This window comes from Mus caroli, chromosome 13 (genome assembly GCF_900094665.2).
Source record: "Mus caroli chromosome 13, CAROLI_EIJ_v1.1, whole genome shotgun sequence".
Lineage (NCBI taxonomy): Eukaryota > Metazoa > Chordata > Mammalia > Rodentia > Muridae > Mus > Mus caroli.
The window spans coordinates 94245685-94258205 of NC_034582.1; the positions used below are offsets into that span (position 1 = coordinate 94245685).

Genomic DNA, 12521 nt, shown 5'->3' on the forward strand with positions numbered 1-12521 from the left:
ATTGCCTAGTCTGTTGTCCTTTGCAGTACACACAATAACCCTGTTTATAATTCCTAAGAACAAGAAAAATTATACAATATGTCCCAGGTCATCACATAGCCCAAAATTTAGTTCTTATTTTCATTATACACATGCTTTCTGAACTAGAACACTATGAGAATTTGATGCCTACAGAAAACTATCTGAGCCGGGCGGTGGTGGCACAGACCTTTTTTTTTTTTTTTAAAGATTTATTTATTTTATGTATATGAGTACACACTTTAGTTGTACAGATGGTTGTGAGCCTTCATATGATTGTTGAGAATTGAACTTAGGACCTCTGCTTGCTCTGTCCAACCCCACTTGCTCTGGCCAAAGATTTATTAGTATAAGTTCACTGTAGCTGTCTTCAAACACACCAGAAGAGGGTATCAGATCTCATTATGGGTGGTTGTGAGCCACCATGTGGTTGCTGGGATTTGAACTCAGTACCTTAGGAAGAGCAGTCGGTGCTCTTACCCACTGAACCATCTCACCCAGCCCCAACCTTTAATCCCAGCACTCGGGAGGCAGAGGCAGGCGGAATCTGAGTTCAAGGCCAGCCTGGTCTACAAAGTGAGTTCCAGGGCTACACAGAGAAACCCTGTCTCGGAAAAAAAAGAAAGAAAACTATCTTTTAGTTATCCCAAATACGGTATGTACCCTAGATGAGTACACCAAGGAATTTGTTCATATAAGGGATGCCTGTGGCTTTGTTTTTTCAGGACGGGCTCGTATATACCTTAGTAGTACAATACAAGCTTAGCATGTATAAAGTCCTAAAAGCAATAACATCATCCCTGTCTATGGGTCCTTAGAATGTATTACAAAACAGCAATCTTAGCTGGGTGGTGGTAGCACATACCTCTATTCCTGGCAGAGGCAGGCAGATCTCTGAGCTTAAGGCCAGTCTGATCTAGGACAGCCGGGGCTACACAGAAAAACCCTGTCTCAGAAAAACACACAAACAAAAAAACAAAAATTCCCCAGCAATCTTTTTATTCTCTTCACCTCATTTCTACCTCCTCTGAAGTATCTTTAACATTTTTTTTAAAAAGATAGCTCAGCAGTTAAAAGCACATGCTGTTATTCCCATCACATGGGTCACAACCTCCAGGTCCAAAGCCTCTAACCTCTACCAGCATCTATACTCACATTCATGTCAACACATACACATAGGTGAAAATAACAAAATCATCTTTTAAAATGTAGCTGACACTCTTGTAAGTGTGCAGTTTTATTTATAAGTACTAGCCATGAACCTTCAACTATGCAAGAAATTGTCTTTTAACCCTCTTGATCCAAAAACGTGTATATGTATATATTTCCTTTTTTTTCTTTTGTTTTTTTGTTTTTTCTTGTTTTTTGAGACAGAGATTCTCTGTGTAGCCTTGGCTATCCTTGAACTTGCTTGATAGCCCAGGGTGGACTTGAACTCACAGACAGCAGCCTGCCACGTGCCACCACATGTGGTATTTCTATATAATTAAATCATCAACTTGGACAAAACAACACTCACTAGTTAGTCTATTCCACATATAAATTCTATTCCACAGCTCTGACAAGTATGTTCATGTGTGTGGTATGAATGTGTGATGGTGCATGTGCAGGTACATGTGGAGGCCACGGTCATTAACCTGGTGTCTTTTTTTGATCACTCCATTTTATTTTTGTTTTGTTTTACCCAATTCAAGGTTATCTTTAAGATAATGTTTCTTACTGAACCTGGAGCTCATTGACTAGCTAGTCTAGTTGGCCAACAAGCCCCAGTGTGCCCACCCCCAGTGTGCCCACCCCCGGTGTACACACTGATAGGCCCAGCCTTTTACCTGAATGCTGGGGATCTAAACTGCAGACCTACTGTCCACACACACAGCAATATCCAACACCTGAACAACTGGGCCCATCTCCTCAGTCCCTAATTTTCCTTTGGTGATAATTAATTCCAAGCTTACTTTCCTACATAACTGGCACAATTTAGCTCTAATCTTTCCGTGAATAGCCTAAACAGCCTCTAAATACATTTAACTCTCAGGAAATGCATTCTTTTCATCCCCTCAAGACATCTTTCTTAGAGAATTCTAACTTTCCAAAACAAGACTGACTACTCTCCCTGAAACAGACGTCACCATCATCTCCACTCGCCCTTGTCCTAAGCTTTGTCCCTTCGGCTTGTTCGCAGTTAGAGGCAGATCCTCAGATCCCTTGTCCTTCTCCTCCTCAGTCCTACTTCCTCTACAACTTCCCCTAAAGCATCTCTTTAGGGGAAGTTGCTAAGCAATTTTTATAACATTTCATTTATCTATCTGTGCGTGTATGCGTGTGAGCATTTGTGTGCTGTGGTGTACATTTAGAACCCAGGACATCTTGTGGAGTCAATTCCCTCCTTCTATCATGGGGGTCCTTGGGATTCAACTCAGTTCATCGGGCTTGGTGGCAGGTGCCTTTATGTACTAGGCCAGGCCTCCGCCAGAAGAGTCTTTTTGAGACCTCACAAGTCTCAAAACATCTTTATGTTTTTATAAACACAAAGAACTTGCCTACCTGGGGATATAATTTAAGTCAGTTATACTTTTCCCTAAAAGATTTGAGGGTGAATGTTCTCATTAGCACCTGGTGTGGCTAATAGTGTGTTTTGCTGCATATTTTGAACTTTCACAATTGTGTAGAAAATTGTTTTTTAAAAGGAAAATACTTCCTTGAACTACTCAATGATTTCCTAGCCTACAATGTATCTTTCTTTTCACATTATTCTAACAGTGGGCCTTCTATATGAACTCATGCTTCACCTTTAACTCTCCTATTTACACCTCATTAACACCTTTTAATCCTACCATCTTTCTTCAACTCTATCTTCAAATCCATCTACTAGGCTTTTCATTAAGTTCACACTTACATGAAACCTGAAACAATGCAACTTTAGTTTTGATTTGCCAGTTTGAACCAATTATCAAAAAAAGTTCATACCATCTAGTATCAGTAAAGTTTGGGCAAATAATATATAAAGCCTCTTTAAAGGACAAACTTACAACATCTACCAAAACTCATATAACTTCCGACTCAACAAGTCTACCTGAGAATTTGTCCTGCATATTCTTGTACAACTATTTGGAGATACAGACATGGGCATTACTTGTTAACAGCAAAGAGATAATCTTAAATAGTTAATAGAAGGCAATTGGTTATGTAAGTCATAGAATATAATCCAAGAAAGATGATGTAATTTGAGAAGCAAGGCTGATCTAGACATACTTATTTGAAATTACTTCTTTTGCATATGTAGTGTAAGTGTCGCATACATGTATAAGCCAGAGGTTGGTACAGGGTGCCTTCCTCAATCCTCTACCTTGTTTTAAGAACCAAGGTCTTTCACTGAACCTGGAGCTCACTGAATGGCTAGGCTAGCTGACCTACTGAATCCCTGGAATTCTCCTGTGTCTGCCTTACAACACTGAAATTACAAAAATATGAGGCCACATCCAGCATTCTTTATGTGGGCGTTGGGTATCCAAACTCAAGTCTTCACTCTTGCATAGTAAGTATCCTTACCCACTGAGCCATCTCTTCATCTGTATATTAAATTTCTTCTACACTATCTTTAAGTATGAAAAGTGATGAATTATTATATTATTAAGTGTGAAAAGTGATGCATTATTATATATGAAAAATATAATTATTTTGTGATCAAAAGTTCTCAAATGCTGATGCTTTTTTAAATAAAAAGTCATTTCCTAAAAAAAAAAAATCTATAACCAACCAAGACCACTTCCATTTCAGCTTTTACTACTGGAAATGTCAGTAAGAAAATAACCACAGGTTCTTGATTATGTTCAGCTAGCCTCTTCTCTCCAGTAATATTCAAGAAGGCCAGAGTTAGGTATTCATAAATTTTGGGGGTGGTTGTTAAATTACTGACTGCTGAAAACTGGCCATTGGCAGGGCCATTTTATTAAAGGACTCAGAAAATATAGGCATAGAATCTCCTAGGGCTGGAAGTGCAGGCAGCTGCATAGGTGCTAGGAAGCCAACCTGGGTTCTAAGAGCAGTGCACACTCCTAACCATTGAGCCACCTTTCTAGCCCCCACCCCAGCTTCTGCTCCCTACCAAACCAATATAATATTACTCTTAACTTACTCTTTATTACTATTATTCTTTATTATATATTACTCTTAATTATAAATATGAGTTTAAGGAAATAAACAGATTGCTAGACATAAAGACTGTTATATATCTCATTTTCTATATTAGAAATCTTACAAATTAATATGACTTTAAGGAGTTGTTTCAATCACTAGCTTACCATTGTGACATATAAATTAATCAAAATTCATATACCTTTCTCCTTTATATTCTTCTAGGGGAATTTCTTGAAAAGCATCCAAAGGAAATAAATGATGGTAAGATCTTGCCAGATGAGGTGCAGACACCAAAGTAAGACCTAATGCAGAAAGACAGAGACATTAACAAGCCTGGCCTCATAAAGACAAAGGCTAAAAAGTCAAGAGATATACTTAGAAAAAATGCTTTCAAGTGTTTTCATTTCTCTTTTTCTAGTAATGGGGATCCAATCTAGGGCCTCACACACACTAGAAAAGCTGCCACTATACTACATAGCCAGCACTCAAGGATTTTTAGGACCCTGAGTACTTTTTAGCTGTAGCCATGAAAAGATATTTCAGGATAGAATTCAATCTGTCACTAAATACATGACCCAAAAAGTGCCTATTAAAATTATCATAGTGTTTTTAAAGAAAACATTTACCAAAAAGAGAATCAGGAAAGTTCTGTGGTGCTATGCTTATTTTTAGAAATTAATTACTAGGGCTTGAATGAAAAAAGCGATCTATTTTTCTTTATACAAGTTAAATATATAATAAACAAGATTCAACATTTATGTTTAATTCGGCAGCTACATAATTACGAATTTAGTTAATGCTAATTTACTTAGTAAGGAATAATAGGGTTCTTACCACATATTTTACATTCAACAGGAAGCTCACAGTACTTTGCTCGACACTGTGGGCAGAAGTAGCCTCCCAATGTAAGCCCTGGCTCAGTGCTATTATTATCCAAATGCCTATGGGTGGAAAAAGTTATTTTTAAAAGATGAAAAGAGCTAAAGAAAGTATGTTATTCAAACCCAGCAGTCAGGAGGCAGAGGCAGGTGGATGTCTGTGAGTTGAAGCCCAGCCTGGTCTAATAGTGAGTTCAAGGCCAGCCAGGACTACACAGTAGTACCCTGTTTCAAAAGATAAAATAGATAAAATTTTATTGGAAAACATGTATGTCTTTTCGCTCACTAATGCTGTTCTTTTTTCTGTCTTCAGTTTTAAAGTTTCTCTTAGAGTCTTTGAGTTATTTTTTCTCTCTTGATGACTAATCTGTTAGTTCCATCCAGTCTGTTTTTTCTTTTCTTTTCTAAGATTTAGTTTAGTTTTAATTCTGTGTATGTGTGTGTGTGTGTATGACTGGGTATGTGTACATGAGTACAGGTGTCCTCAGAGAGCAGAGGTGTCTCATAGGCAGTTGTGAGCTGCCCAGGGTAGGCGCTAAGAAACAGACTCTGGTTCTGTGGAGGACATACACCGTATGACTTAACCACTGAACTATCCCTTCAGCCCTCCAGTGCACTTTTCATCTCAGACATTATATTCTTCATTTCTAGAAGCTTCATTTGAGTTCTTTTTATACAGTTTCAACTTCTCCTTCACTTAGAGACTAGAGAGTGTATTACATTGGCTATTTTAATACTGTCGTCTATTAATTCTAGCAAGCGTTTTCTGGCTGTTTCCATTCTGTAATTTTTCTGTTATTCTCACTCTCTCATATTTTCTCATTACCCCCATCTTCCTTCTTCCTCCTCTCTCTTCCCAGTGTTTCTATATAACTCAAGCCAGCCTTAAATTTGCCGTGACCCTCCTTTCTCGTGCCCAAGTGCTGGTCTGTGGTGATGTACAGCAGCAGCACAGCTGGCAGCCTAGACACTTCTGCATCCTGTGAGAGATTGTAATCTGTGTTGTTCTGGGTGCTAATTTTTTTTCCTCCATAAATATTTAGAGCTTTATTTTAGAATGAAGTAACTTAGGTACTTACTGATCTACTCAAAAAAATGTTTTAAGTATCATTCGCCTAGCCTCATAGCTAGTCTCATTATTGTGGGCTCTCTAAAATGTCTTTTGTGCAACTGAGAACTGAACCTCAGCTTTACGTTAAGTGCTCTGCCACTCAGCTCTGCCCACAGCCCTCCTTTCCCTTTTATTCTGAGAAGAGTCTTACTACGTTACTCAAGCACCCACTCAAGCAAAAACTTCATGTTTGAACTTTCTATTCCATTTTTTTTAATCATTAGACTATATATGTATTATATGGATAATATGTAAACATGTATACATAATATGTATTATATACATATGTATCTTATACATATACATTTACTCATATCTACATTTTAAATGCAGATCTAAGTATATACATCTACTCATGTCTCTATTTTCATTTCATTTATTTATGGCTTTTACAAATATATTCTATAGCTCAGAGTGACCTCAAACTCAAAGCTATCGCCTTGCCTTAACCTCCAGAATCCTAGAAATGCAGATGTGAGCCAGCATGCCTGCCCCCGCCTTTAATTTAGATGATGGGTAACACTATGCACATGTACCTTGCCGTGTTATTTAGTAATATATCTTGATGATCACAGCATATGCATACACAAAGAGGGCCATTTCTTTTCATGGCTATGCAGATGGTACTAGTTTATAAAAATCATTATAAATTAAGACCTTCTAATTTAGAGGAATACATTTTAAATGTTATTACTGGGAGCTGGAGAGATGGCTCAGTAGTTAACAACACTGGCTGCTCTTACAGAGGATCTGGGTTCAATGCCCAGCGTCTACATGACAGCTCACAAGTGTCTATAACTCCTGCTCCAGGGAATCTGACACCCTCATACAGACACAATCAAATCACCAATGTACATAACATTTTAAAAAAAGTTATCACTGACAATTGCTCTTTACTTACGCCATGCTGAAAGATGGTTTTGCATCCTGATCAGACAAAGAAGCAATGGTATGCTGAGGGAATCCTTAATAGGTTAAAAAAAAAATTACAGCATTAATTTCTTTTATAGGCAAAAACCACAATTTTCTGAATAAGAATCTTAAAATATTCTTACCAGAAATTCAACAAAGTTGTATAAAGGCTCTTTCCTGCCTTTGAGGTCGGTATGTGCCTATCGTAGTATAATGAAACTCAGAGGAAAAGGAGGGATGGTCTTACTATACACAACCTCACACTCCAAAAGTTATATCTTTAATTTAATAAACCACATTTAAAAAAAATAGTTCCCGTTTTATATAGCTCCTAATACAACCAAATATGCATTAAATGATACAGTATCTCTTTAAGCACATATAAAGGAAAACCAAAATCCCTTTAAGTGCTAGGCATAGTGACTCACACCTTCAATTGCAGCACTTAGGAGGTAGAGGCAGGCGGATCTCAGTGAGTCCGAGGCCAGCCTGGTCTACAGAGTGAGTTCCAGGACAGCCAGGGCTATATAGTGAGACCTTGTCTCAAAAAAAGATTATTTAAAATGATCATTTTTATGACCAATAATTTTCTACTCCTTGAAAAAAAAATCAGAGTAATTTGGCAAACTTTGCTATAACTTTCTGTTTTTGCAGTTTGTATGACATACTTTGATTGTACAATAAAGATTTTGTGGCTTATTTAAGAAATTTCTTGGGCTGACAAGATGGCTCAACGGGTAAGAGCACTGACTGCTCTTCTGAAGGTCCTGAGTTCAAATCCCAGCAACCATCCCATGGTGGCTCACAACCACCTGTAATGAGATCTGACACCCTCTTCTGGTGCGTCTGAAGACAGGTACAGTGCACTTATATATAATAACAAGTAAATCTTTGGGCAAGCAGGGACTGAGCAAGCAGGGTTGACCAGAGCGGGCAAGGTTGACTGGAGTGAGCAGAGGTCCTAAAAATTCAATTCCCAACAACCACATGAAGCCTTACAACTATCTGTACAGCTACAGTGTACTCATATACACAAAAATAAAGAGATAAATAAATCTTAAAAAAAAAAAGAAATTTCTTACCACAAGTATTTTTCATTATATAAAGTATCTTTTTATCTTTGTAATTTAACAAGACCAGAACTGTTATCAACAAACAGGATGGGTGGCTTTAATTTCTCTTTATAAACATGTTTCAATATGTATTTTTATTATAATAAATTCAAGTAGGAAAACAATATTCTTAAATATGAAAATGATAACTTGCACAAATGAAAGCAGAATGCCTGACTTGAAGCAAAGGAACACAGTAAAGCAACACGGGAGCGACACACATACCCATGCGAATGAGTGAGCACTCGGAGCTTGAGCTGGCAGGAGGGGGGCTCACATGATGTGCTAACAACTCCTTGTAATGGGTTTCATCTAAGATAACATGGTATGTGCCTAACAGGCAAAGGCAAAACACAGCAGGTTAAAGACAAGTGCTTCTGTGTAAAACCTACCAAAGTTTCTAGAGATGAAAATCTATAATTTCATAACCATTATAAGTAAATTATCACTTAAAAATAATATAAATCTCTCAATGTCTCTAGACATAATAGTAACTAAAAAAATTAAAACCAAGTTACACAATCTTTACAAAGTATTACATACAGTGAGAGTGCTACCTTTTTGAAAGTTATAACTCTAAAACACTGACCTATTGAGAACTCCTTGCATTTTAAATGGTTGCTTAGAACACTCAATGATGTGTTTAAGAATATAGCTATATTTTGAACTACAGACTTGAATGGTTTAGGTTTGATGGTGTAAAACATCCTAATTATTTAATAAATTATTTCTTACACAGTAATTATAATTATTGAAGATAGCAGATATATACCACCAGTTTCACGAGCAAGTACAGTACAAACTCGAACCTCCGCAGATAATCCAATAACAGACACTCTAATTTTAGCTGTCTTCAGGGTCTTCATAAGATCCAAAAAACATGAAAGATTTCAGGAGGAAAAAAAATTAATGAATAACCTTGAAAATTACTGTTCTGGAAACTAGTGCTATAGAGTCTAGCTTGAGTCTTGATCCTACCTTGATGAGATCGTAAATATTAGATGGATCACAGGTGGTAAGGCTGCTGAAGATGATTAGCACTTCTCTACTTGTATGTCCAGGCATGTGTCTGCAAAGGTAAAGATACATCCCAGTACAGGGGAACAAACGCCAGAGCCAAGAAGTGGGAGTGAGTGGGTATCAGAGCAGGGCAGGGGGAGGGTATAGGGAACTTTTGGGATAGCATTTGAAATGTAAATGAAGAAAATATCTAATAAAAAGAAAAAACAGAAAGGGAAAAAAAAGATACATTCCAATAGGTCAAATACATTACACTAGCTAAGAATTTATCCAAATGGAGAGTAAACATGGTTTATTCAGTTAAGCTACAAAGAGAGATAATAAATAAAAGTTACATCCAACTCATGATGATTAAATTCTAAATTTCAATCTCTCTCAAAAAGATGGGTGGATGAATGGGTAGGTAGATAGATAGATAGATAAATAGATGGATAGATTTTTAGCCCAGGTTGACCTCAAACTCATGAGCCTCTCCTGCCTTAGTCTCTGCAGTACTAGAATTACTAACATGCAATATATGCCTTGCCATTCAATTAATTCTCAATTAAAATTTTTTTCTTAGTTCTATGTACTGCTGTGGATTTTCTTTTATCTTTCTAAACTATACTTTAACTGATAAAATATAAAGATAACCGACACCACAGGGCAGTGGTAGAGTATGCTTCCCAGAACTTGGGAATCAGAGGCAGACAGATCTCAAGTTCAAGGCCAGCCTCATCTACAAAGTTCTAGGACAGACAAGGATTACAGGCGGAAACATTGTTTCAAAAAGCCAAACCAAAACAAACAAACAAACAAAAAACACCAAAATAAGCATCATAAATAACATTTTAAGGTTTTTTTCTATTTAACTCTTTTGTTATAACAGGCTTCATAGAGACCCATGTTGACATACTTTCAACACAATTTACAGAAAAAAATCTGAAAAAAATAATAATATAAATGGTTATGGTTGCGCATGCCTGTAATCTCAACATCTGGGAAGTAGAGCTAGAAGAGTCAGGAGTCCGCCTGTATAGCTCCAAGGGATCAGAGACTCTGGCCTGATGTACTCACGTACACTTACATGTATATACACACACAGAGACACATAATTAAAAATAAATACATTTTAAATTACTGGGGGCTGGAGAGATGGCTCAGCAGTTAACAGCACTGACTTTTCTTCCGGAGGTCCTGAGTTCAATTCCCAGCAACCACAGGGTGGCTCACAACCATCCATAATGAGATCTGATGCCCTCTTCTGGGGTGTCTGAAGACAGCTACAGTGTACTTACACATAAAAAATAAATAAATCTTTAAAAGAAAATTACTAACTTTAGGGTCTGCATAGCCATGCTTAAGGAATTATAGAGCGATGGTTCTCCATTGCAGGTCATATCTACAGCTTTCTTCAAAGATGTTATATGTTTCCTTGGGTTTCCTAAAGTAAAATGAAATATCTTTTAGTAAAACACTATATAAAAATATGGAAAAGCATACTGTTTCCAAACTGTACAAATCTATGATTTTAAAGAACAGAATGCCTTCGATTTCTGCTTTTCTCAGTTTGCGTGTTTAATAAGAAGTCTCCTTTCCTTTTGTTTGGCTCATTTGTTTTGTTGATACAGTATCTCCCTATAGCTCTGTGTCCTGGAACTCAAACTCAGAGATCTGCCTGCCTCTGCCTCCTGATCTCAGAGATTAAAGATGTGCAACACTACTGAGGCTCAAGTCTCATTTCGTACTGGAAATTACAATGTTTTTGCTAGATATAAAATCCATATCCATTAATATACACTTAAAATGAATATTATTCTAGAGTGAGCAATCTTTACACTTATCAAGATCAGTATTCTCATATTTTAGCTTCTCTGAAACAGGAAGATTACAAGTTCTAGGCCAACCCGAGCTACACAGTGTCAAAAACCAAAAATAACAGTACAAAAAGTTCCCAGAAAGATTACTGATATAAAAAATTAAGTTTTATGTAACTGAGCAAAGATAAAAGCAGTGAGGTATATATTTTATTAGTAAATATTCATAAAAACGACTCAATTCCGTATTTCTCTTGGGGGAAGCAAACAAGAACTCACAAAGATCTAAACAGGAGGGAGGGTTCAGCAAAGTGCAGCTGTTACCTCATTAACATCTGAGAAGACTGGAAGACTATCTGAAGGGACGGCCTATGTATGCCGATGCTTCTAGAACAGCTGACAGACATCACCATAACACTGCTATAAACAAGTCATGAGTAACTTCTCAGCTTTCCCACCTTCTGTTTTGCTTTGCTGATAGACTGGATATCCCTACATAGCTCAGAACACCTCAAACTCACTAGACCAGGGTGGCTGGGAACTTTTAATTCTCCTGCCTCAATACTGCTGGGAATACAGGTTTGCACTGCACCTGGTTTATTTGTTAAATAGTTTCTGGTCTTTCCTGGCATGAACTGTCTACTTCCATTTTCTAACAAATCCAAACAAGTGAAAGACACAGACCGACCTCTGCTCGGAGTACCAACACCCAAATGTCAGTCTCCTGGCTCTCTGTCCACTAGCATCCCACACAAAGTACTTAAAATCCACTGTGTGCTGGGCCCAGGGGAAATGCACACTACCTCAGTGTCAGGGTGGCTTACACAACGGTCTGACTGTAAGGACAGAAGCTGTCCAAGAGGATTACAGAATCCCTAAAGGACTGTTCATCTTTTCAACATATGAATTCACTGCCAACTCTACAAAAAATTTGATGACAGGAGGGAAAGAGAAGAGAGTTGATCTTCTCTTCTTTCTTGGAGGAACTCGCCTTCCTCAATCTCATGATAATCCTAGTCAGTTTGTGGCACTGACTTTCCTCCATTCTATTGGTCTGCTATGGGCACAGCAAGCTCAGATCCCTGGCCTTGCCAACAGCTGTTGGATTCACAGTCCTTGAGTAAGGTCAAGAGGAATTCTAGTGAATTTATAATGAAGCTATGGACTATGCTGGCCATAAAAACTTGGGGCTATTGAAAACATCATTTTTCTTGAGAAGGAAGTTGGATAAAACCAAGATCCCTAGAAACAGCTACCTAAGAAATCAGCCTACCTCTAAATATACGCCAATTCCTTTTTTGCAGTGAAATTATTTTGAGAGGTTTTATATTCATGTCTTTTGGCTTTTTTCACATATATGGCTGTTTTGGCTGCATGTTTAACTATGCACCATGTGTTTGCCTAGTGTCCCTACAGACCAGAAGGCACTATCATATCTGCTGGAAATGGGGTTAAAGATGGTTATAGGCTGGCAATATGGGTGATAGCAATTGCACTCAGAACCAGTGCTCTTAACTACTAAGCCATCTCTCCAGCC

At 37.6% G+C, this 12521-nt stretch overlaps 1 protein-coding gene across 4 annotated transcripts in view; it reads right to left on the reverse strand.

Annotated features, from left to right (window-relative positions):
• The window catches only part of LOC110307932 (general transcription factor IIH subunit 2), a 50819-nt gene that overhangs the window by 30591 nt on the left and 7707 nt on the right, over positions 1–12521 (reverse strand). For all 4 annotated transcript variants that reach the window (XM_029468288.1, XM_029468289.1, XM_021180220.2 and 1 more), the window contains exons 8-14: positions 10506–10611; positions 9147–9237; positions 8941–9028; positions 8394–8501; positions 7046–7109; positions 4990–5096; positions 4355–4457 (exon numbers count right to left, since the gene is read on the reverse strand). In XM_029468288.1, coding sequence (XP_029324148.1) covers positions 4355–4457; positions 4990–5096; positions 7046–7109; positions 8394–8501; positions 8941–9028; positions 9147–9237; positions 10506–10611 — 667 coding nt within the window. The remainder of the gene's footprint in view (positions 1–4354; positions 4458–4989; positions 5097–7045; positions 7110–8393; positions 8502–8940; positions 9029–9146; positions 9238–10505; positions 10612–12521) is intronic.